The sequence below is a fragment of the Cervus elaphus genome, chromosome 22 (assembly GCF_910594005.1).
Source record: "Cervus elaphus chromosome 22, mCerEla1.1, whole genome shotgun sequence".
NCBI classification, from domain to species: Eukaryota; Metazoa; Chordata; class Mammalia; order Artiodactyla; family Cervidae; genus Cervus; species Cervus elaphus.
In genome coordinates, this window is record NC_057836.1 from 3,123,536 (window position 1) to 3,150,494 (window position 26,959).

General features: G+C 51.3%; 1 protein-coding gene across 2 annotated transcripts in view; it reads right to left on the reverse strand.

Annotated features, from left to right (window-relative positions):
• TBC1D22A (TBC1 domain family member 22A) overlaps positions 1 to 26,959 on the reverse strand; it is a 267,796-nt gene that overhangs the window by 144,319 nt on the left and 96,518 nt on the right. For both annotated transcript variants that reach the window (XM_043880662.1, XM_043880661.1), the window contains 3 exons: positions 22,562 to 22,690; positions 19,300 to 19,362; positions 6,785 to 6,899 (listed from right to left, as the gene is read on the reverse strand). In XM_043880662.1, the coding sequence (XP_043736597.1) occupies positions 6,785 to 6,899; positions 19,300 to 19,362; positions 22,562 to 22,690 (307 nt within the window). The remainder of the gene's footprint in view (positions 1 to 6,784; positions 6,900 to 19,299; positions 19,363 to 22,561; positions 22,691 to 26,959) is intronic.

Consider the following 26,959-nt stretch of genomic DNA (forward strand, 5'->3'; position numbering starts at 1 on the left):
TCATTTATCATCTTTCATAATTTTTTAACGGATTCCTTTGGATTTCCTATATACAGATGATGTCATCTGCAATAGGAGAGTCTCACTTCTTCATTCCCATTCTCAGTGCCTCTGGCTTCATTTTTTTTTTTTTTTTTTTGCTAACCCTGTTAACCATACCCGTGGAGAACACGGACGTCCGTGTCTCGCTCCTGAGCCTAAAAGGAAAACATTCGGTCTTCCACATTGAGCATGAGTAACCACGGGGTTTTCACGCACTCTGTGCCAGAGAGGTCACTCTTCTGGCCTCCGTGTTTTGAGTGTTTTTTTATCAAGACAGGGTGTTGGATTAGGTCAAATGCTTTTCCTGTATCAACTGAGATGCCTGTGTTGCCTTGCCCTTTATTCTGTTAGGACAGACTATTACATTGATTGAGTTCCACAGCTGAACCAGCCTTGAATTCCTGAGATGCATCCCGTTTGTCCTGATGCATAACCCCTTTGCCATCTCTACTGTATTCAGGTTCTTAGCATTTCACTGAGGCTTGTTCCATGCCCTCCTTAGGGGTACGGGTCAGTGGCTTTCTTTCTTTGTGATCTTTGTTTCATGTTGGTATCAGGATAATAATGGCCTAGGAGAATGAACTGAAAATTATTTCTTCTCTTCTCTTTTTGTAAGAGTATGTGAAGGAGTGGTGCTAATTCTTTGTTAAATATTTGTCAGAAATCACCAGTGAAGTCAGCTAATCCTAGGCTTTCTTTGTGCGGATTTTTTTAAATTACTAATTTAATCTCTTACATACATTGCTCTTATATTTATACATCCATATAGATGTTGATAAGTAAATTATAATATAAATTATATTGAGAGATAGAAACTTATTTTAAGGAATAGCTTCACACAATTATACGGACTGCAAGTCTGAAATTTGTAGACCAGGCCAACAGGCTAGAAACTCAGGCAGCATTTCTATGTTGTAAGAAGAATTTCTTCCTCTTCTTCTTCAGGAAATTTCCATCTTTGCTCTTAATACCTTCAATTCATTAGATGAGGCGCACCCCTACATTACGCAGGGTAAATTGCTTTATTCAAAGACTACCAATGTATACGTTAATCACATCAAAATATACCTTCACAGCAGTATCTAGACTGGTGTTTAACCAAATAAGTGGGCACCACAGCCTAGTCAAATTTATATGAAATTAACCATTACAGTCAGTTTCAGAAATTCGTGCCTTTCTAGGAGCATCTCCATTTCACCTACATCCTAATTTAGAGAGTTGTTCACAGCATTTCCTTACTGCTGTTTATTTTTGAAACCACTCATAATTTTAGTGATTTGAGTCTTCTCCCCTTTTTTTCCAGGTCAGTCTAGCCAAAGGTTGACCAACATTTTGTTGCTATCTTTGAAGAACCAGCTCTGGTTTTGTTGAGTTTTCTCTACCACTTTTCTATTCCCTACTTCATTTATTTCTGTTCTAGTCTTTATTTCCCACCTTCTGTTTGTTTTGCCTTTAATTTGCTCTTCTTCTCCTAGTTTCTAAAATTGAAAACTCAAGTTAATGACTTGAGATGTTCTTTTTAAATGTAAATATCTCTTGGAGCACTACTTTAGCTGCATCCCATAAGTTTCAGTATGCTGTGATTTCATTTTAATTCATCTCAAAGTAATTTCTAATTTTCCTTGTGATTTCTTCTCTAACTCATTGCTTCTTTATAATTGTATTCTGAAATTTTCACAAATTTGTCAAATTTTCTTCTGTAACTGATATCTAACTTAATGTCTGTATGATCAGAGAACAATTTACATGATTTCTATCCTTTCAAATGTACTGATGCTTGCTTTACGGCCTAGCATATGGTCTATACTGGAGGATGCTACACGTGCCCTTGAGAAGAATGGGATCCCACTACGATGGGTGCTCCACAGAGGTCTCTCAGGCCCAGTGGTTTATAGGTGCTTGGCTTTCTTCCTACTCCTTTGTTGATCTTCTGTCTACTTTTCCTACACATTATTGAAAGGACTATGTCGCTACATTCTAAAAAGACATTTTTTTAAAAAGCTTAATGACTGGGAAATGCTTAGATATTAAAACAAAAAGCAGTACTAAAATATGCATGCATAATATAATTGCTGTAATGGAAAAAGTACATTGGCAAAAAAGACCAGAAGGAAATTAGTAAAATGTCCCAATGACAGCTTCTGAGACAAGGAGCTATACTGTTAATGAGTTTTCCGATTTTTTAATTTTTAGTATAAGTCCATTACTTTGATCATCACCAAGATGCTTTTAAACAGAAAATCTGACTACATACAAGTTATGGGCTATGAAGCATTGTGCACCTGACTGTCACTTCAGGGGCTGCAAAACCAGGAGCCCCCACCCTCCAGTTCTGAGCCACTGGCATTTCCAGGGCCCTCTGCTCTCCACTCCCCCACAGGGAACCGAATGGCCACAGGAAATTTCCTGAACTCAGATGCTCTCGTTTCTACCTTTAAAATGTTTCTGAGATGAGCTGTGAACCACAGACGTATGTTAGGTGTGAGGAATACTGAAGGAAGCCAGTGAAAGATGCACTCAGCAGCAGCCTCGGTTCATATGACACACGGGAAAAACAAAGCGCAATGAGGGAAGACATGGATGCAAACAAAGAAAGTTTAAGCAAATATTTCGAGGACTGTAATTTATCAGTAGGAAACAGCGACGGCTCTCCCTCACTGTCACTCAAAGCCCAATTCAAACTGACAGTGGCCAAGGCGGGAGAAAGACGGCAGCACAGGCGCTCAGCTGACAGCAAGCCCCACCCCGAGCTTCTCCTCCTCCCAGTCCCAGCCAGCTGTGGGCATTTACTCCCCTGCTGACCCCACGCGAAATCCACTTCCAGTGCACTCCGGTATCCAGGAAATGCATGCTAAAGCGTCTCCGGGCAAAAGTAACCTGCTTGAAAACAACCTGTACTTTTGAGATGCTGACTTATAAACAGTAACACAAAAATAAAGAATCAATGCTTTCAAACTGTGGTCCTGGAGAAGACTCTTGAGAGTCCCTTGGACTGTGAGGAGATAGGACCAGTCAATCCTAGAGGAAATCAACCCTGACTATTCATTGGAAGGACTGATGCTGAAGCTGAAGTTCCAATACTTTGGCCACCTGATGTGAAGAGCCAACTCACTGGAAAAGACCCTGACGCTGGGAAAGATTGAAGGCAGGAGGAGAAGTCGGCAGCAGTGGATGGGATGGTTAGACAAGCATCACTGACTCCAAGGACATGAACTTGAGCAAACTCCAGGAGACAGTGAAGGAGAGGGAAGCCTGGTGTGCCATAGTCCATGGGGCCAAAAAGAGTTGGACATGACTTAGTGACTGAACAACAACAATAAAAAAGTATCCATAGTGTTCATGAGTAAACACATCCATCATTTCAGTCACTCCTCATATTAGCTTTCAAGAGTGATTTACCAGAAAATGACATATCAAATAGATCAGGGCTTACACACACTGGTAATGAGAATCAACTGTAAAATGCTCCTCCCTCGTGCCCACCCACACCCAGGCACCCTGAGGAGCTGGTCCACAGTGTCCGGTCAGGGCAGCTTCTAAATTTAAGCAGCACGCAGGATAAAGACATGGGGTTGGGGGAAGGCTGCTTCGTGTTTTGCTCTGCTGAAACTACTTAGTCCAACTAAAATATACCTTTCTACTTAAATTGTGGGATTCAAGGTGACGGAATAATGGTTCTTAATCTTAAATTGGATTTAACACTGCTAAAAGGAATATGACAGCCCTGTTTGAAAAATACTTAAAAACCACACCATGCCTGGGAGGAAAAGAACTTTCAAACTCCAGCAACAGTAGAAGGGTTTCATGAATTATGCTACATTATCTCAACAGAATATTATGTGCAGGAGGTGGAAACAATCTTTACCAAGATGTCTTAATAATACAGGAACAAGCTAATGTTCTAAGGTTAAACGGGAAAAGGCGTGAAACAGAATTTTATATGTAACATGCTCTGAACTACATAAATACAACACACAGCGAAAAGACTCAGAGGAGCTCCCCGCAAACAGCTGCCCCCCGTCGGCAGGCCGGCCTGGTGGACACGCAGAGGTACAGACACCTCCGGAGGGTGACAGGAGAGCAGCGTCTGGGCCCCCGTGCAGAGGGCAGAGCAAAACGCAGCTGGCTAAGGCCACAGAGGCCTCCCTGCCCCAGCCAAACCCAGACCTCAGGAGCCCTGGGCTCAGCGGAGCCTACAGAGCAAAGAACTGCTCCCAGCCCTGCCTCCCAGCCCGCAGCCCGGAGAAGCAGCCGGCCCCCTGCACAGAGCCCACCTCCACTGTCTTCTCCCAGCACGTGACGCCCTCCCGGAGCGACACTCCACGTGGGCTTCTCCCACTGGCTTCACTGCCGCCTGCGTGGCCGTCGTCTTCTCCAGCCTCTGCGTCTGGACCACCCGCACACCCAGAGCCACCACCGAGGTCCCCAGAGCTCTCCTGACTCCCGTCCTCAGCCACCCCTCGGGGGAGACAGGCACCTCCAGGGCCCAACCGCGACCAGGGACTCCATCCCAAGGCTTAGTTCAGCTCAGTCGCTCAGTCGTGTCCGCCTCTTTGCGACCCCATGGACTGCAGCACCCCAGGCCTCTCTGTCCATCACCAACTCCCGGAGTTTACTCTAACTCATGTCCATTGAGTTGGAGATGCCATCCAACCATCTCATCCTCTGTCGTCCCCTTCTCCTCCTGCCTTCAATCTTTCCCAGCATCAGGGTCTTTTCTAGTAAGTCAGTTCTTCCCATCAGGTGGCCAAAGTACTGGAGTTTCAGTATCAGCATCAGTTCTTCCAGTGGATATTCAGGACTGATTTCCTTTAGGACAGACTGGTCGGATCTCCTTGCAGTCCAAGGGACTCTCAAGAGTCCAACATGACAGTTCAAAAGCATCAGTTCTACAGGGCTCAGCTTTCTTTATGGTTCAACTCTCACATCCATACATGACCACTAGAAAAACCATAGCTTTGATTAGATGGACCTTTGCTGGCAAAGTAATGCCTCTGCTTTTTAATATGCTGTCTAGTTCGGTCATCAGTTTTCTTCCGAGGAGCTGAGGGTTTGTTCCACACGTGCTTGGAGAGGCGGTGGCTGGCGCCAATGCACATGTGTGTGTCTGTGTGCCAAACTCCGGTGACGACAGTGTCCTTCGGCAGCGGGACAGCAGGGTGAGGAGCCCCGGAAGAGACCTGGACTGCCGCAGCCCCAGGGGGCCTGTGTGCGCCTGTGTGTGTGTGTGTGCGCACATGGGTCTGCACACCACTGTGTGTGCTGGGGATTGTGGGAAGACATGGAGAGTCTCTGAGTTTAACTGAAGGCAACACTTGAACACGAATTCTCCAGCTTTCTCTCTTCTGGACAATTAACATCACGGGCATGTCCCTTCATCCCAGCCTGCTGATGATTCAGACAAACGCACCAAGGATCGCTTGGGTCTTACAACCTAAGTTGGTGCTAGACTCGTTAGGACAAACTTATTTACCACATTAATTAAATGGTCTATTTAACATGGAATATCAATTCTCTAATCACATCTCAGTTGAACTTCTTTCAATTAACAGCTCTGAAGCCTACTGACAGAGGTCCTACTGTTCTAGGATCATTAAGAACACTTTCATTATCTGTCAAACGAGGGAGCAAGAAGCAGAGAGGCAGGCAGGCTTCGGAGCAGCTTCTCCCCGCTGATCAGATGATGGGGGAGCAGCCCGGGATCACTGGTTGCTTAGCAACACAGAGGCTCCCATGAGACTCCAAGCGATGGGAGAGGGGCGGCCACAAAATGGACCACAAAATGGATGAGAAGCGGGCACCATCAGGGGACCATCTGGTCTCAAGTCAACCTCAGTCTTCAGATTACAACAACGTCAGAATCTGAAGTGGACCTAAAACTGAGAAGGCCAACACACAACCTAAAAACAACAACAACAGACATCGGGCAGGAAGGTTCGTGAAGACAAAGTAACGAAGTAATACCAGTCTTAAATAAAAACGCTGCCACTCAAGAGCAAACCCGTCCTGTGGGGTTTCACTCAAGAGTAAACGCGCCCTGTGGGGTTTCGTTTCTGTCCACAGACGCATTAAAAAGTAGATCTCACACACATATCATCAGGACTGTTTTTAAACTTGAAACACAAACCAGGCAAAGGTATGTTACAGTTGGCTGTTTGTTGCAACATACACGGAATAAAAAATATGCAGTACTCAGAGACAGTAAAACCCAACCTAAATGCCCATTAAACCAATTATTTTGCATGTAATTAATATTCCCATAAAATTAAATGCTACTAGTATATCAAAAGCATAACGGTGATGAAATGCTGCAGAAATGCAATTAAAGAGGATTTGGTTTTTAGCTTGTAAGCAAAACATTCAACTAATAGTCTATCACCTTAACCTTACCCATTTAAATCCAAATCATTAAAGCCGGGGCTCTATGGCCATTAACACGAAACCACACTCCTCGAATATATTACATTTCTCCTCATTTATTATTTAAAACAAGATATTAATAATAATAAACATCTTAATGTCTTCAGTAGTTGAGCATGTGGATTTAAGGAATTTTTCAAAGCAGGCATCAATGATAAAACTATTATTCTCCAATATTATTAATGGCTGTCATTAATAACATTAAAATTAACAGCAATTTTCAGCAAGGGTGTAATTATGCAGAGCAACATGGTAAGGCCACTGAAGTCCACAGAAGTTTAATGTCTGTGAGGAGAGAGCATCATGCATGCTGTGATCTTACCTATGTACTCGCAGATGAAGACTACAAAGAAGGGAGTGACAAGGTCATTTATCCCCTGAACATATCCGCTGGCAGGATGACGTATGGCCCATATGAACAGGATCCTTTCAAAAATCTGAAAGAAAAGGGAACAGCTGGTGGAGCAGAAAGCAAACACAGCAGAAACTTCTTAAACATGTGCATCCTTAAAACACATGTTACCGATACTTCTCAGTCTCTAATATAAAATATAATTTTTTTTTAAATTCCAGTTATCTTGATTTTTTTAATAGACTCACAAGCAGTATGGAAGAAGGTCCCCGGGCCCTGGGCTCAGTCCCACCACACAAGCTGGCTCCTACAAGAGACACTCACTCTCTGCCCTCCCAGCCCCGCGGGTAACCACTGCGTGTGGCTGCCCTGGACTCGGCCAGCAGGCGCGGCGGCACCTGGCCTGGCAGTGAAGGAAGAGGGGTGGAGAGACACAGGGATGGACGGGTGGGCAGGTGGGCAGAGGGAAGGTCGGGGGGTGGCTGCTCACAGAAATGGACGTGAAGGGACAGAGCGACACATGGGAGGGAGGGGATGGCGGATGCTCTAAACTTCCCTTGTGGGATGCTTTTTCATTGCGGCACAACTGACATGTAACAGCATATTTGCCTCAGCTGCACGGCATAACGACTGCACGTCTGTAAACCCTAGATTCCTTACGATCAGCACAATAACTGTGGTTCACACCATCACCACACACGGCCAGAGGGTTTTTTTTCTCGTGACGAGGACTTCTAAGATTTATTTTCTTGACAACCTCCAGAGATGTAAATACCATCCACTGTGGTCGCCAGTGTACGCGACAGCCCTGCCATTTGTTTATTCTATTTTGACCCCCTTCACCCATTTCACCCCTCAAGCTCCACCTCTGGCAAATGCCGATTTCTTCTTTGTGTCTCTGAAATTGGTCGATTTTTTAATAGATTTTTTTTTCAGATTATTTCCCATTACAGTTTATTACAAGATGCTGAACACAGTTGACTGCTCACCTATCTGATGAGCAGGAGTCTGTACCTCTTAGCCCCACACTCCTCACGTATCCCTCCCCTTAACGCTCCCCTTCGGTCCCCGTAGGTCTGTGTCCTATGTCTGTGTTTCCTTTTTATGCATAGATTCATCTCTATCACTCCTTAGACCCCACACACAATGATACAACAGATGATTTCCTAAATTGCTGGAGACTCCTGGCCCTTGGAGGCAGGCATCAGGCCCCCGTCAGCCCGGCTCTCCCCGCCATCCGAGGACCCGAAGCCCAGGTGCTGTCTCGGCTCCTCTCTCCCAGTCCATCCTACCTCCCCTCCTCACGCCCCCCACCGTGCTCCACCTTCATTCAGGAGGCGTCTCACCAGGGGCACCACCACATCGTCACCCACACACACGCGCACACACACGCACACACACACGGCTTCAAGACCCCCCGTGCTCCACGCCCCCACACCGCGCCCGGGCCGCCCTGGGTCTGACCCTCTGCCGCCAGCTCCCAAATCCCAGCTGCACTGGGCCCACCAGGCTGCGACTCCTCCGTGCTGGCCCCCTGCCCTGCCGACCTGGTGTCCAGCTCAAGCCGCACCCCTGGTGGCTGGGCCGCCATCTGCCCCCTCCCCACCTGCTGGGGAGGGCCAACTGCTTCCTGCTCGTGAGCCCCCGGCCAGCAGTATCCCTGGGCCTTCCCGTCCCGGGTCCCTCTGGACCAACGACACCTACGGGCGCCTCCTAGACGCTGGACCACTGTCCACATCCTGCTTCTCCCTCGAGCGGTGATGCTCCAGACCTCAAGGCCCCCCCAAGTCCATTACGGGAGACGGACTGGGAGCGGGGATCAGCTCCAGGGGCGTCTGATGGACGGGAACCAGGGAGGAAGCGATGGGCTGTGATGCGGCTGACGAGCCGCTCAGACGGCAGGGGGAGAGAGGAGCCCCCCGGAGCCAGCAGAGGCAGACACAGTCAAGAGGCAGCAGGGCGGACCCGGGCAAGCACGGTGGCTGAGAACAGGGGCCTGCAGTCTTGGCAAGACAGCGTGGCCCCCACACGGGGACCTTCTGTCCCTCCCTGCACAGGTCTCCCTCCTTCCCGGCCACCAGCTGAGCAGGGGTGTGGACAGAACCCGCCGAGGAGCCCGGCAGAGCCCGCAGGTCTGCCCCCTAGCACCGGCGTGCCTCGCGGAGGGGATGGGTGTGCGCGTCCTCCTCAGGGCCCTGTCTCCAGGCCCGCCTGCCCTGACGCCACACAGGCCCCGGCCGCTGCCCGGAGCCCTCGCCAGCGTCCACGCCAGGAAACAACATCCCCAGCAGCTCCGGCGCTCGCGTGCCCTTGACCTGACACCTGTCCAGGCAGCACCCCTACCTCCCTGGGTAATCAGAGCCGGGAGGTCACACCCACAGCCTCGCGTGTCTTGCATATTATTTCCCTATAACAATAGCTATTAATTTAGAGAATAAGACTCCCATGATTTATGCATCTCGAGGTGGGAGAGGGAGACGGAAAGGAAAGGTGAACCCCCTGCTTTAATGCCCTTCAGTCTCTCTCTTGGCAGTAACTGTCCTGCATGCTGGGGACACCCGGGGTCCACGGCGGGATCCACCCCAACCAAGCCACCCGCGGCCCCAGGCCCCCCACCTGCCCTCGCGGGCACGTGCCCTGGTCCACGAGCCCTCCCCGGCCCCACTGTGGGACCACCCACTGCCCAGAACAGGAAGCGGCATCTGGCTGAGGGCAGACAGAAGCTGATGGATGGATCAGCCTCGTCTGGACTCCCGGAAACTGCACTGACTGTGATGAAGTAGGAAAGGTGTCCACAGATAGCACGCCTGCTGACGGCGGGGGGCACAAATCCAGAGGACAGAGGGGAACCCCGAGTCCTGACCTGCCTGCAGCTGAGGGGGCTGAAGGGAGAGCGCCGGCTGGGGTGGGGCCTGCAGGATCCACAGAGCAGCGAGAGACCAGCCCCCTACTCTGAGGGGCACCTCACAGTCAGCTCGGCGTCCCAGGTCCAAGGGACAGTGGCTCTTGGGGGAAGCTCTGGGGCCAAGGTGCCCAGGGCGGGGGGCCGGCCAGCCCGGGGTGTGAGGCCAGCTTCCCACGAGGTGCCTAAAGGCCCAGGCCAGAAAGGAGAGGTGTCGCAGAGCAGGAACCAGGCGGCCTCAGCCGCTCGGTGTCCCCTGCACACTCCAGCATCCCCACCGACAGCCCAGCCCCCGGTCACCCGCCCTGAGTCCACCTGCAACAGGAACAGAGCCAGTGCTGATTCTCCGCTGGCATCTGGGCCCGGGTGCACACATGCCACCGATGGAGCCCAGCAGGGTCATCGCGTGCCCAGCGGGCAGCCACGGGCATTTCTGCAGGGGCCACCGTCCCCAAGACTCCACGTGTCACAGTCCAGGTCTTTTACTAACAGCTGTTACAGGGTGAAGGGTGAAGCGTAAAGACAGTGCACTTGACTTGCACAAGGCCATCAGCAGACGCAGGGCAGTTTAGGGAAGAACAGACACGAAAGGGCTGTCAGGGACAGGAGCTCGCGTTTAAGCAAATGCACTGCGGGTGTGAACAGTGGCGTTTATCTGCCAGTGAAGGAAGCGTGCCCTCTGTGTGTGGACGTGTTTAATGAGAACGCGGAACCATCTGAGATGGCCCTAGCGATGAATATTCACTGGACGGTATTTGCTATTAAAGTTCTGTTGACATTCCTGAGGTCTATCTTTGTTAGAGAGGAGGAATTCATTAAACAGCTCAGACTTCAACCTCTTCGCCAAGTACCTTCTCCACAGACCAATTGACCCTCGTCAACAAAAATGAAAACACTTGCTACTATTACCACGGGCACCGTTGGGACTGCTGGTACTATCACCATCAGTACCACTAGCCACTGAAAAAGTGAAAAGGCAACGGGCATCTCCACTCTGCTTGCCCAGTCTCTGGAACCTGAGCACCATGCCAAGTTTTCCCTAAAAACCCAGCGTTCTTCCACAGAGGGCCCCGGGGAGGGGCTCGAGGGGCCCCCTTGGGGCAGCTCCTTCTGGCCTCACATTGCAAACACATCACCACCTTCACATGCCTCCAAGGCAGGACCAGGGTGCTGGCAACACCATGCACGTGGAGAGCTGAGAGGTTCTGCATTCTAAAAAATTTAATATATTGAAACTGAAAATGTCGCTGTGCTCATGATTACTTGGGGAAAAAAAAATCTGATTTCGGAAATGCGAAAGCATCATAATTCAACCATATGCATCGGCAACATGACTTCCCAGCATATCAAGTGCCGTGGAGATAATTTCTGTGAGAAGAACAACAAAATATACGATTGTGTTGAGAAGACCTGTGGGATTTATATCTCCCGAAATCCAGGAGCCACGTGGGCTCAGAAAGGAGATATTTATAACACAAGTGCTCACACCGCGAGTGAGGGGACGCTCCCCCCATACGAATTACATCTGATGAACGAGACAAAAGTAAGAGTCCCTAACAAATCTAAAACGTAGATTAATCGGCAGCCATCCATCACATAAAATATACACTGAATGCAGGTTTACAAGCCAGTTAATAACAGCGCGCTCGGAAGCAGGCTGCCACGCCACGCTGGGTGGTGAATTATTCCACCTTCACCTCCTTGAGATGTGAGGATTTACACCCCACATTTTGTGCTCAAGTCACTTGTCTTGACGGGCTGGCAAAGCACACACTTTGCATTAGGCTCAGAACCGAAGTACAGAAAAGAGACACCACCTTCAGACAACACATCATGGTGTCACCAGCGTCAGACGGAATGTTCGGTGCGGCAGATGGAGCTCTGTATCAAAGCGCAGCCGAGGAGTCAGACACAGTCAGAGAGCGTCTGCGCCTTTAGAGAGCGGCCGGCCTTCCCCTTCCGGCGGTTTGCCACGTGAGATGTTAACACTCTTAATCCTGTGAGGCAGTGAAAAATCCGTCCTGGCCAATTTGGATTTGCTTCAGGAACGCAGTCTCCTTGGTACTAGGAAGTCACCTAATAAAATTCACCGTATCAACAGAATAAAGGAGCAAAGACCTATTCTCACCTCAGACGAAAAGTGGGAAAGGAGGTGATAAAACCTCAGCAGCCACTGAGGACTTTAAAACCCTGAGTAAAGCAAGGCTCCATCCTTAACATAAGGCAGCTACAAAACCTAGAGCAAATACCCTAAGTCAATGACACAGGCTTCTTCAAAACTGGAATGACACCAGGATATGCCTTCTTTCAACACTAATATTTAATACTGTAGTGGAAATCTTGGCCAGCGGAGGGGGAAAAAAAAACAACCAAGCCTGGATATCTAGAACAGAAAGAAAAAAAATGAAACTATCATTATTCATAAGCGATATGATTAACTTCCTTAGAAACTCAAATACACCTACACACAAAACATTAGAATTGATAAAAGATTACTAAGTTTGCCAGATATAAAATGAACTTACAAAGGTCAACTGCATTTCTATATACCGTCATTAAAAAATTAAGACAATGCTACTAAAATGCAAAAAGATGCCACTAACTAAAAATATATCTATGAATAGATTTAGTAAGTCGTGTGATGTATTTAAGAGAAAAAACACCAGAATCAACATAAGCCAGATGCTTCTTAACCCTGGGCTGGATCAATAAATCACAGAAGCCACCGGGAATATTACACAGCAGTGAAAATGAACCACAGGCTGTGTGCAGGTAGCTGGGGCTTAGAGCCTCAACTCTGTCCCACAGACAGTGATGACAAGCGGTGCACTTAGCACAACTCCACTGAAAATACTCGGTAAAAACAGGTGAAAGACACAGACAACCACACCACAAACTAGAGAAAAGCAAGAGAGTAATGCACCAAACATCAAGGGGAGTTCCCTGTTGGGGGACGGACATGTCTGGGGAGGCACAGAGACGGGACCTCGATGAGGCCAGCCTGGCTGTCTCATCAGCTTGACAGTGGACAGTTCAGTTCAGTTGCTCAGTCGTGTCTGACTCTTTGCGACCCCACGGACTGCAGCACGCCAGGCCTCCCTGTCCATCACCAGCTCCTGGAGTCCACCCAAACCCATGTCCACTGTGTCCGTGACGCCATCCAAACATCTCATCCTCTGTCGTCCCCTTCTCCTCCTGCCCTCAATCTTTCCCAGCCTCAGAGTCTTTTCAGATGAGTCAGTTCTTCGAATCAGGTGGCCAAAGTATTGGAGTTTCAGCTTCAGCATCAGTCCTTCCAATGAACACCCAGGACTGATCTCCCTTAGGATGGACTGGTTGGATCTCCTTGCAGTCCAAGGGACTCTCAAAAGTCTTCTCAACACCACAGTTCAAAGACATCATTCTTTATCGCTCAGCTTTCATGACAGTGAACATGTGGAAGCAATTTTTAATTTTTTCTTTAAATTGGACATATATGTTATGGAAAACTTTCTGCTCTGATTTATTTTACCATAAAGCCAAAAAGAGAAAAAAGGGGAAGGGGAAGATCTATGGATTAGATCCTTGAAATAGATACCAGAAGAGTTTAATGAACTGATCATATAACGAATACCTATCTCTCAGGCTCTCACAAAGAGGCTTCTCAGGCGGCTCAGCGGTAAAGAATCCACCTGCCAACGCAGGGGACAATGGGTTCAATTCCTGAGCCAGGAAGATCCCCTGGAGAAAGAAATGGCAACCCGCTCCAGTATTCTTGCCTGGGAAATCCCAGGACGGAGGGTTACAGCCCGCAGAGTCACAGAGTCGGGGTCGTGACTGAGTGACTAAACAGGCTCTGACAAATGCGTTGCCCCCGCCACCCACAAAGGGTAAAACAAACATGAATTATGAGACGGAATGGAGAGAGCAGTAAGTACGAAGACACAGGCCCAGGAGCACTGAACGTGCCCAGCTCCCCAGCCTGAGACCCTGCCAGCACCGCGTCCCCCACGGAAGGGCCCCCTGAACGCACACCCCAGGAGGAGCGCGTGTGTAATGCGTGCAGCCCACCATCACCTGTCAAGTGTTTACCAGACTACGTGCCAGCCCCACGGGAGGTGCCGGGGGGACAGGAGAAGATCCAGGATCTGGCCGTGACAGCCTGCAGCGTGAGAAGGGACAGCCAGGGCCTCGGCCGTGGCCAGAATCCCGGCAAGACCCTCGGACACACCAGTCTGAGACCCCAGTGTCCATCAGGCACCAGTGGTGCAAAGACGAAAGTGGACGCTGCCCCTCTCAAGAGCTGCATCCAAGGGGACAGAGACGCGAGCAGACCGTGGGAATCACGTGGGCACTGTGGGGTCAGCCAGGGTGTGAGGGCGGTGCTGGCAAGCTCAAAGAAGTGGGGGACTGGTGAGCAGAGCAGGCCGGGGAGGAGGCCCCCAGGCATGGAGGCAGCGCCCCCCTGTGCAAACGCCCCAACCCTCTTCAGTCTGGGCCAGACCCTCGGGACACAGCCAACGCCTGCTCCTCTGGAAGTGGGCTTCTCCCCGGCCGCCTCAGCCCGGGATGCCAGCCGGGCCCACGCCCCTCCACACACACACTCCAGTCGGGAAGCCTGTCTGCAGAAAGCTCACAGTCAGGGGAAGAGTCCAAGATGAACACATCTGTGCTCCACGGATACGTGTCTCCCAGAAAATGACCATCCTTCGGGGCCACGGAGAACTCATCACCCCAACCGGAAGGACCATCCGTGGATGATGGGGTCCTAAAGGCCTGCACGTTCATTGTCCTCTGTGTCTGTTTAAATGTAATGAGACGTCACTTCTCCGTGGCTAATTGGAAAAAGCATCTTATTTCCCTAATTTGTGAAACTGCTCTAAGAAGCGGAGAGCCAGAGGGCAGATAATATAATAATTAGAGGAGAAGGAACTCACGAGTTGATGAACTCATCTCATGAGAAGGCCCAGCTTGTGAGATCTGAAGGAGGTCCTCCCCTGAGCTCCCTGCACCAGCCCACGAGCCAAAGGGCCTCAGGTTAGAGCCCGCGTTTTCCCAAGTAAAAGGCTGAGGTTATTTCCACAGAAGATAAAAAGAGCGACAGCCAGAAAGTTATGAACTTTCCTTTCAAATAACAACAGTGGATAAAAAGATTAGTTACTCTTCAGCTCAGTTCAGTCGCTCAGTCGTGTCCGACTCTTTGCGACCCCACGGACTGCAGCATGCCAGGCCTCCCTGTCCATCGCCAACTCCCGGAGTATTCACATATTGAGTCGATGATGCCATCCAACCACCTCATCCTCTGTCGTCGCCTTCTCCTTCTGCCTTCAATCTTTCCCAGAATCAGGGTCTTTTCAAATGAGTCAGTTCTTCGCATCAGGTGGTCAAAGTATTGGAGCTTCAGCATCAGTGATTGATGACTCACATCAACAAAATCTCCTAAGTCCCGTGAGGCTCCAGGCACACGGGCGCCGGCACTGCTCCCGGGGAGGTGACATTCAGGCAGAGGGAGACCTCATCCACGAGGAGACAACCGATCAGAGACCAAGCACCGAGACGATCACAGTGTGAACGGAAGTGGGGCGGGGCGTCTCCGACAAGGCTACATTCTCCAGAAGGCCCAGAGGAAGCAGACACCTGAGGTCGCAGGTGAGGAAGGGAGGACCCCAGACGGCTTCACGCGACGGGTACTTGTGCATGGCTGCTCTGGGCCCAGCAGGCAGAGGAAACGGACAGACAGAAGGTCCAATCAGATGGATCAAGGCGGAAGCGCAGGGCAAAGGCAAGAAGGCAGCCGAGCCCTGGGTGCCAGGTCCCTGGGGACGTCACCCAGTAGGTCACCCCAGGAGGTCCTACCCCCACAAAGACCCTCCCTCCGTCCACAGCCTCCACCTCCGTCTGTGCTTCCTTCCAACAGGGACTTCCAGGGTCCACCCTAGGAGTCTGACTCAGAAGGCCTAGGGGAGGCCAGGGAACAGGCAGGCTAAAGGTTTCAAAAGCAATTAAACAGTGAGCCAAAACATGGAACAGACAATTCACCAAAGAAGATCTGAGCATGACAAATCAGTAGATGAAAAGATGCTCAACATCCGTAGTCAACAGGGAAATGCAAATTCTAACCCCATAAGATGCCACTACACAGCTGTTCTTTAAAATACTGAAAATTAAACAGATTGGCAATACCACATATGACAAGGATGTGGAGCAACTGGGCCTCTCACACATGGCGAACTGGCAGGGCCACCCAGGGAAAGGGTTTGGGAGCATCTCATAAAGTGTACAAACATATACTTACCATACCGCCCTGCATCTCCACGCCTGGATGTCTTCCCTAGACTTGTACATGACGGTTTAAGGCAAATGTACGTCCTAACGGGCCCAGCCAGCACCGTCATGGACCAGCTGTAGTGTGTCCAAGCCTAACCCCTGCAATGCCGCAAACCAGAACCTGAGTCTCCCCGCTTCTCCCTGAGACCAGCACTTCTAGACTCTTCCTAAAGCCCCTTGCTTCCATCCCCTGGTTCCCCCACAGGCAGGCACCCCCAGGCCGGGCCCTGCGCAAGTGAGCAGCTGGAGGAGGAACGTGTGGGAGCTGAGGGAGGGGCCGCGGGGGCCCAGTGCCAGGGCCCAGGGGCTTCCACGGGGATCGAGGTCCCAGCCTGTCACACCTGACACCAGCCGACACCGGCCGGCGGGGCCTGGATCCCACCTCTGAAACTGGGAGCCCACAAGCTCAGCTCTACGCAGAGAGTCTCCAGTGGCAGGAAAAACATAACGGTAAAGATAAACTAAAGGTCGCATGGCAGGCTCTATTTTCCATTTAAAAAAATACCTTAAAACGAGGTTATAATATGTGATCTCTCATTTTCCAGATACAATAAGCACAGTTATTGAAAAGGACAATCAAAGAGAAGTACCTCAAAATGACTACTTCTGTGGGAAACTAATTTTCTCCTTTTGTGTTTTGTAATCTAAAAGCACTTTGGCTTTAATAATTGTGTTTTTTTTTAACAAACTTACTGCACAGCGAGAGATATCAAAATTTAAAACTGCATTTACTAGAGCAATCAAGATGAAAAACCAATATTTAAAACAATGAGAAAATTCAATTTTAAAGAGATGCCATTTATAATAGCAACAAACAATATGACAACGAAGAATAAATCTAATAAAACATACATGGGACCTTTTATGGAGCAATTTCTAAAACTTCATTGAAAGGCATTAAAGAATGGTCTAAGAAAATGGGGAATTAGCATGTTCATGAAAATGAAGACTAAATTTCATACACATGTCAGTTCTCCCGAACTGATCTATAGGTTCTGTGCAATTCCAATCACAAATCAAACAGACGTTAGGAACAAACAAGAGCAGAATCTAAAAAACACGACAGTGAATGCAACAGAAAAGAAGCCAGCTCACAGATACAAATAACAACGAGGGGCTGCCGGTGGGGAGAGGGAAGGGCGGGCGGGCTGAACAGGAACAGACTCGTAGGTATAAAGTAAGCCATCAGGGTCTATTGTACAACACAGGGCACACAGCGGTGTTTCATGACAAACGCAATGGAGCACTAGGTTAAAACCTGTGGATCACTACACTGTACCCCGCAATACACAACACTGCACCTCAACTCTCCTTCAATTTGAAAAGAAAAAGAAAACCCCGGCCTTCTGACTCTGGGACCTCCGTGGGCTCCCCCGGGGACTTACGTGGAGGAGTAAAGCCTAAGACGGCCTGCTCAGTTTTGAAAGTGGGTGGCGGGGGGGGGGGGGGTAGTTATGTACACTCCCCACCACACACTGAGACTTCTGGTGAAGCTGAATGAATCAGGCACACGTGAGCTGAAGGAAAGGTAACCTGAACACTGGGGCAAACAAGCCCGCGCGCGTCCCTGCGTTTGCCCTCAGTCTCTTCGGCCGTGTTCAGCTCTGTGACCCTAGGGACCCGCCAGGCTCCTCTGTCCCTGGGATTCTCTGGGCAAGAATACTGCAGTGGGTTGCCGTGCCCTCCTCCAGGGCATTTTCCCGACCCAGAGAGCGAATCTGCATCTCCCGAGTCTCCTACGTTGCAGACGGATTCTTTACCACTGAGCCAGCAGGGAAGCCAAATCAGAGATCAGATCTCCGCAAATGTGAAAAAGACGTGAACAGACGGGACCCTGCAAACGTGGGCAGAAAAGCGAGACCGGTCACCAAGGGAGAAAGTGGCAGTGGACTCCCGCCTCGGAGCACACACAGCCACGGGACACCGATGAACTAAAACAGGTGTGAACGGCAACACTTCAGAACCTTGAGGTGAAAATAAGGGAGGGAGAAGGACTTCAGGATGTCTCCTCAGGAAGCTAGCCCTAACTGAGGAGATGGGTACGCTCAAAGCCACAACAACTGAGAACTTCAGACTGTGACCAAGAAGGAAGCCACCAAGAAGGAAGTGTCAGAAACCAGCCACAGAGCGGGAGGAGGGATCTGCCCCACCAAGTGGCAAAGAGTCAGAATCCCTAATATATAAAGAGCAACAACCAACAAACAATTAGACCAACTACCCACAAGAAATCAGGCAAAGACAGAAACAGGCATTTCCCAGAAGGAGACACAGAACCACACAAATACAGGAAGAGATGCTCACTACACAGGTGATCAGAGACAGGAAAATGAACACTGTCACCAGAGAGAGAGACCCTGAGAGGTCTGGTGGCACCCAGAGCCGGCAGGGGTGTGAGCACTAGATGACCGGCCCTCTGCCAGAGAGAGCAGAGGCGGAACAGCCCTCAGGAGACCATCCCAACGTCACCTGGAAAGTTTAATAGGCTGACACCCAACCGTGCCACACTTTGCTGTTGTTGCTAAGTTGCTAAGTCGTGTCCGACTCTTTGTGACCCCACGAACTGCCGCCCGCCAGGCTCCCCTGTCCTTTATCAGGCCCGGGCGTTTCTTCAAACTCATGTCCGTTGAGTCATCACCTTACTTCTTCATAAATGGTACTGAGAAAGCCCTGCCAGTGGGCACCTGCAGAACCGTAGGTGAAGGTGCCAGGCAACACTGGTCCCATAGCGAAACCTGGAACCCACCCAAATGTCCACCAACAGGAAAAGGCAAGAAAGTGTGGGATATCTGAGTGACAGCTGGACACACAGGTTGGCTGAACCTGCGAAAATAACGTGGGTGAAGAAAGGCAGGGTGCAGAGACCGGACCACACAGACAGAGGAATGATCCGGCTCCAGACCGTGGCTCCCCGGTCAACGTGACGTGCATTAAAGGTGTGAAAAGAGGGAGGGACACACAGGGCAGGAGAGCGGGCATCTCCCGGGGAGGGGCCTGGAGGCGGCTGAGAGCGGCAGGCAGCCTCCACGTGACCGGCCACGCTCAGGTGGGGTTCGCAGCCCTACACTGGGTGGGGGGCCCACGCGTGTAAACCACAGGCACACATACGCTCCACCTGAGTTCTTTCATACACACCGATGTCTGCACAATAAAAAGAACAGTGAGCGCTTTGTGTTGGCGACTCTGCCCCAGGGGCCACCCCGGGCCCCGCCATGGGTAAAGCCGCTGGGACGGCGGGCGTGGGGCTCCCTCCGCAGGACGTCCAGATCCCACCTCTTACCTCTGTCACTTTGGGCTGAAGTATCAATGCTTCGGGACTCATTCGTGGGATGTCTATGTGGATCTGGAGACAGAAGAGAAAGACACATGGATTTTAAAAGCTGACAAATGTCGCGGCAGGCGTGATGATTAAAACAGCGACTCTGAGTAACAGCAGCGGGTGTGCTCGGGATCGTGCCTGCTCTCTCTGGGGCGGGCATTCTCCTGTGGTGGGGGGGCAGGTTCCATCCGTCTGGCCCCCCACCCCGTCCCGGCACGACAGCCTCGCTCCACGCTTCCCAACCCGGTAACGGCAGCTGGCTGACTAGAAACAGAGCGGGCCCTCGGCTATTTAGTAACAGGATCCATAGCAATTAGTAAGCATTGATTTCCAGCCTCTGACACGGGGAGCAATTCGAGTACATCAATAGCGTACAAGTTTTCGGCCGTGACAGCTTCTTCTTGGAACCCGGGACACAGTTTTCTGCGCTGTACACAGTCCTTGGGGGAATCCGGGGCACTGCTCAGAGGCAGCACTTCAAAAGCCCTGGGAGGAACAGCGGGCCCCTCCTGACCGCCGTCTGACAGGAGAGGCATCGCAGAGCGTGCACCACGCAGCGGTCCCTCTGGCTCCCGTAAGCCTGCTCAGGGCGCCCAGCACCCCGCGTGAATGCCCCACGGCAGCCAACGCTACTGCCATCCCCATTCACCCAGGCACATGGCCACACGGGCGGAGGGAAGGCGGGCGTCGTGATGCCGTGGGGAGGGGGCTGCGATGCAGGTCCATGCCCGTCCTTGCCCGTGACCACAAGGGTCCTGAGACCCACGGGGCCTGGGTCTCCTCACCGCCTTGCCAGCACCGTGGCCTTGGCCACCCCAGCGGGCTCTGAGTCCTCGCCCGTCAAAGCCCCGCCCCACGGCTTGGAGGGCTGCTGGGGGATGCATGGCCCCAGAGCTGCACGCCTCTGACCGGGGAGCTGCTCCCACTCTCGGGGCCCACCCTGGACTCTCCCCTCAGGTGAGAACCCAGAAACCAGTTGCCCATTGGTGATCCCAAGGGAGGCAGTGAGACTGCCCAGGGTGAGAACTGGGCTGGGGTCAGGGGCCAGCAGACTAGCGAGTTCCGGGAGCAGGGACTACAAGGCGATATGGAAAGTTGGAAAGGAGACGGCATCAGAGGAAGACAAGAAACGACCTGACTCAGACCCGCTGAGCAACGTGGGGAGGGATCTAAATGCCGAGATGCACAGGCACCCCTGGTTTGGGAAGAAGACCCCGAAGACGAGGACTACAGTCTGCTGGAGCCAGAGCCCTGCGGCTGGCCACATGCAGGAACCAGAACCCTCCAGACCCCACCCGTGACCAGGGTGTCCGCCAAAGCCAGCTCAGAGCACTGACCCCGCGCCATCAGAGCCACGGGGCATGCCAGGGGCCAGCACAACCTCTCTACCAGAGGAGCTGCCCGCCACGTGCTGGCTGGGGGCAGGGCAGTGCACCCCAGCACCAGCTCGGCACGCCCTGCCCCCACACACAGGACTGGGCCGGCTGGGGCGGCCACGACGTCCTCAGAACCCGCAGGGCGGGGAAGACACGCCGGGTGAGCTGGGACCGACTCTTCATGCTTTGGACGTGACAGCTTCACCCACAGGGTGAACAGAAACCGAGAGAACAGAGGGCAAGAGAGGGCGGGAAGCAGACGAGGTCCTGGCTGCCCAGGGCTGTGCGGGGCCAGGCCCGCGGGCAGACAGGCGGCCAAGGTCAGCTCATGGGTCAATCCTCGAGAGTGGGCAGCAGGGAGAGGAGACCAGGGTGCCCAAGCCCCAGAGCCGGGCCGGCTCCATCTTGACCTAACAGAAGCGCCTGACACGGCCATGCAGAACGGCCCAGGGTCCACCTCCAAGAGGCAGGCGCACTCGGCCCAGGGCAGGCAGGCCCCAGCAGCGAACCCTCTGCTCGGTCATACTGACACGAATGTAGAAACATTCGGGGGAGTCACGGTAACAGGGGGGCTTTTTATTACCTATCACAGTAACTGACTAAAGATGCATGCAACCCATCTTTAATTAACTTTCCCTTAAGAAATTCATAACAGAACACAGCCCGGTAAATCCCGCAGACAGATGCTGGTGTCATCCTGTGGACGTCTTTTTCTGCAATAAAAACATGGCAAAAACACAGGCAAAACAGTAATAAATGTACCCACTCATGAAAGCCAGCAGAGTGGAAAAACAGCCAGGTAAGCCGGCATCTCGCTGACCCGATCCACATGCAGGCTGCATCAGAACTCGGTTCGGTCCCCGCCCCCTCCCTGCCCCCACCACGAGTCACTCTTCCTCTAGGGCTGTCAAGGTTCCCCTGTGGGGAAAGTGCTGTCCCAGAACCTACTTAACTTAAAGGACCCGTGATGATCAGGCAGCGGGAAGGCCTGTCTCGGGACCTCTTGGCGGCACTGCGCCACACTGACAAGACCTGGGCGTCCGCGTCTGAGCGGAAAACTCAGCAAGGCTCCTGCACCCAGAGGCCGAGTTTGTCAGAGGTCACACTCCCTCTGACACGCCTCGGGAAAACCAGACGCTCATCTCAGAACGTGGGGCAGGGCTGCCAAGCCCTAACCGCCTTCCTGTTGAACGGCGGCGCAGACCGTTCTGAATTCTCACACGGTACAAAGACAATGAGAGTTAGGGAGGCCTCCAGCGATTTCAACAGCAAATCCTGGATGCACGGTGAACCGTCAATCAATTTTAAGTGTTTTTCCCATTATGCACACCGTCTGTCAACTGACTATTCAAGAGGCCATAATTATACCCATTTTGTATTAAACTAAATAGCTAAATGATAAGCTGGCTACACCTCCACCATGGACGGAACTGCGTCCCTCCAGAGCCAAGCTGAGCAGCACGGCTCTCAACATAAACCACGCCCCTGAAGGCAGCAGAGGACAGCGCCCGGGGGCCCGGGGGACTCACTCCTCTGACCTGACCCAGAGGGATGTCCACCTGTGACCTTCAGGTCAGACGATCCCTGAGTCACAGGACACTCTCCACCCAGGGCTCCGGGCTCTCTGTTCTGTGGCTCCAATGAAAATACCTTCCCACTCTTGTAACAGGAACGGGAAATGCCCAAGTTGCCACTATTAGGGGCAATTCACCTTTATCAGGTTTCACATTTACTTATTTACTAGAAAATAAAGGTCTGTGACCCAACCAGGGGCCTTCCACCAACAAGAGAAACGTCACCAAATGAAAGAACTTCGAGTAACAAGAAAAGAGAAGATGTGTTCCCACCTGTCTATAGGTATCCTGGTGAACCTCATCATTCCTGGAATCGTAATAGTGATCAATAAAAGCAAAATATTCTTTCTGTTTTCTTTGGAGAGTGGCTGGTCTTCGGTCTACATTGGCAGGAAGGTAACCCTATGTGAGAAAAAAACACAAAAAGAATATAGGGTTAAGAGTAACTCGTGGAATAAGTAAGTATATATGGTTAACAGTAACTCATGGATGGCATCACCGACTGAATGGACATGAGTTTGAGCAAACTCTGGGAGACAGGGGAGCCTGGCATGCTGCGTCCACGGGGTCGCAAAGAGTCGGACACGCCTTAGCAACTGAGCAGCAACGCCGACTCACGGAGCCTCTGTGAGAAGTCTAGTCAAAAGACTCACATCTTTTCTTTTTTTAAAAATTGCATTATGTTTTTTCTGACCATGCTGCATCACATTTGGGATCTTACTGATAGTTTCCCGATCGGGGATGAAGCCCGTGCCCCCTGCAGTGGAAGCACAGAGTCTCAACAACTGAACCAGGGAATTCCCAAAAGGCTCACATCTTGAAATGAGCATGGTGCTCTGAAACGCGATACAGAGGGGAGGACAAACAAGTCTTGGGAAAAGGGACATAAGTGAAAAGCAGCGAGCTGAGCCCTCGGGAGCCGCAGCCCCGCCCGTGCTCCCCAGGGGTCTGCACGCGGGCACCGCAGCCTCCCCGGGGGTGAAGAAGCTTCACCCGCGGCCACGCAGAGACGGGCGGGCGCCCGGCGGCGGGCTGGCCGAGAGACGAAACCCCGTCTGGGCGTGCCTCGTACAGCACGGACAGGTCAGGCGCCTGCAGGCCCGACAACTATGCACGTGTGTGCTTACACGTGTGTCCACGGACACATACACGCATACAGACACGTGTGTGTCCCTGTGTCTGTGTACGCACACGTGTGCGTTTTCTCCTCTCTCCAAAGACTCCTGGATCTTGGCAGCCGCAGTCCCGGTCCAGACTCAGCGAGGGTCAGGCAGCGAAGGGCGGCCACGAAGAGCCCAGACAGCTGTCTCCCATTTTCCACTTCTCCAGTCAACACTACTGCCGCACCACACCCAGAACAGAAGGTTCCTGCTTCACGTAAGCGGTTCTGTGACGGGGGACAAAGGTGCACAGCTGTGTGACGACTGCCCCGTGAAGATCGGAGCTCACCGTCACCCCGAGGCCGTCCCGGTGCCCCCCTCAGCCAGGAGGAGCGGGGAGTCACTCCCTCTTCCCCAAGCATCTCGGCTGCCACCCCAGAGCCGCAGGGAGATGGAACCGCGGGGACCTGAGCCCGGGAGCAAGGCTGCCCTCACCCAGCGCGCTGTCTTTCTGTCTAACTGAAATGCCGCTGATTGCAATGCTGTGCCAGTCTCTGTACCGCAAAGTGACCCCGCTACACACAGACACACAGTCTTCTTTTATACTCTTTCCCACTGCAGTTTATCCCAGGAGGTGGGATACAGCTCCCGTGGTCTACAGCAGGGCCTTGTTGTTTACTCATTCTAAATGTAACCGTTTGCATCCACCAACCCCCAACGCCCCGTCCTTCCCCCTCCCTCCCTCCCCCATCCCCCCGGCAACCCCAAGTCTGATCTCTATGTCTGTGGGTCTGTTTCTGTCTCATAGATAAGTTCATTTGTGCCATATTTTAGACGTCAACAGATGAATGGATAAAGAAGATGTCATATATGTGTGTATACACACACACACACACACACACACACACACACACACACACACGAATAATGGAATATTACTCAGCCATAAAAAAGAATGAAAGAATGCCATTTGCGGCAACACGGATGCCACTAGAGGTTATCATACTGAAAGTGAAGCCAGAAGGAGAAAGACAGACTCCATGTGATAGACCACTGTCTCCGGAGGTTCTTTCCGAAACCAGCAGTGGCTCCCCCCCACTTTCTCCCTGAGTGGAATTTCCAAGGTATGGTTAAACCAGTCGGTGAAGCCACTCACTCTTTGCTGATCATTTGAGTTGTTTCTGGTTTGGGGTTATTTTAAATAACGACTGCTATAAATATTCTTGTACAAGGCTTTTATGATACACACTTGATTTCTCCTGGGTAACTGGGTCATAAAGTAGGTGTATGCTTAATTTTCTCAGAAACTGCCGGGTCTTTTCCCAGAAGGATGGTACCATTTTCCATACTAACTAACAAGGTCTGAGGACCTTAGAGCGTTGTCCATTCCTAGACATCAGTCCTTGTCAAGGGCTTTTACTTCATTTCCCGAATGATTCACAATCAGCATCTTTCCACAGACCCTCTGCCACTGCTTCTCTTCTCTGATGAAGCGTCTGTTCAAATCCTTCGCCCGTTTTCTTTAACCAGTTGCTTGTTTTCTTTACTGAGTTTTATGAGTGCTGTATACATTCGAGATGCAAGTCTTTTGTCAAATATATGCACTCTGATTATATTCTCCTAGGCTGTGGCGAGCCTTTTAATGTCTTAAACAATAGCAGTTTTAGATGTTCACGAAGTCCAAAGGACCAAGTTTTCCTTTTATATTTATATTTAGCGGTTCCTGTGTCCTGCACAAGAGGGATTTTCTCCTTGCTTTTCTCCTAGACGTTCCAAAGCTTACCCCCTGTGTGTCCCTCCTCATCCCTTGGGCATCCCTTCACTGGTCACTTCCCCAGGGGGGTGGAAGTGGCCCGAGCGGGGCCCGCTCACACAGCCCCCCAGCAGCACCTGGCATGAGAGTCACTGCACCGGTCCCCGGCAGGCACCTAGACTTGCAGTGAGTGATTCCGCCTAACAGTGGACAAGTGAACAAACACAGCGGCGGTGCCGCCCGCTCTTTAGGGCATCTCCACGTCCACAGTGGACGTCGTCGTGTTTGCTATTAAACATCTGTGCATCCTTTGCCAAACAGTGCCCTGAAGAGCCTCTGGGTCCCACTTCTGAGGCTCCTCCTTCAGGGTGCGTAATCCCCTTCCTTCAGGACAAGCCTTGATGGGCCAACATGCCCCACCATCCCACCAGCTGCAGTGACCGACAGGCTTGGGGAAGAAGGGGGAACCAGAAGCAGGCACAAAAGCCAGGTACAGGGCGTTCTCTGCTGCTGCTTGTGAATCAAAAAGAATGTGCACAGTCTGGAGCTGTGGCAGCCATCCTGGGACCATGAGGGAGAACCAGGAGCAGCAGATCCACCATAAGGAGCTGACTCAAGGACAGCTGTGCTCAGCCTTGAGGACGAAGTCAGCCTAAGTCCAGCCGCCCCTTCTCAGCTGTGTGAGCACACACATGCCCTTTATACCCCTTTAGGCACCACTTAGCATCTGTTCTGGATCATAAACTACACACTCACACACATTCGTTCTAACACATTTGGATCACATCACTTAAACTCTTTAATAAACATGTAGTGAAATATAACGTGTGTGTGCACACGTTGCCCAAATATGTGTGTGAATGATCACAAAATGAACACATCTCAGGGCACCCTGGGGACCTCCCAGTCACTGACCCTTGCTCCTGACCTACTGTCAGAGGTCTTCCCTGACTCCTGACACCTGATAGGTTTTGCCTATCAGGTTTCCACACTTCACACACACGGAATCTTTTTCTTTTCTGCCTCATTGCTTAAACTCAGTGTTACATTTGAAAAATTCATTCGTTCTGTAACATGAAACAGTAGTTAATTTTCACTGTCGCATAACATCGCCATGTACAAAATCCATTCTGTTAACGGACATTTGGGTAGTGACCAGGTTTCTGCAATAAACGTTCTCATGCCTGCCTTTTACAGCATGCAACATCCATTTTGTTATGTGTATACCGGGGAGCAAAGGTGGGCGTACCTTTGACAGGTTTTGCTGAAGAATTTCTCAAGTGACTACACTCCCGTGAGAAGTACCCACTGGCCTCCATTCTTCCCAACACCGGGTACCACCACCTTTTCCTTGCAGCCGTGCTGACGGGCTCACAGAGGTATCCATCAGCTTGCAGGCCTCAGCTGCCTCTCCAGGGGCCTGCGGGAGGCTGTGTGCATCCTCACCCATGGGCAGCCCTTCCCCTCCTGGTAGGCGGCCCGCCTCCCTCCTGATTCACAGGCGCCTGCTGCACCGTCTGCACGGCAGGCCTGCACTAAACATCGCCTCCTCCCACCCGTGGCTCTTCGCCCATTAATGACGTCTTTTGATGAACAGAAGCTCCTAACCTGAACGAAGCCCAATTTACTTTTAATGACTAGTCCTTTCCACGGCCTTTTTAAGGAAATTTCCTCTCCAACATTCTGTTCTTATGTACCTCGACCCTGGCTCCCACTGACATAACGCTTTGTTCTAACGCGGGGCTCGGCAGACGCCAGCCCACAGCCCATTTCTGTAACCAGGACATCGGGGGCACGAAGCCACACCTGTTTGCCCAC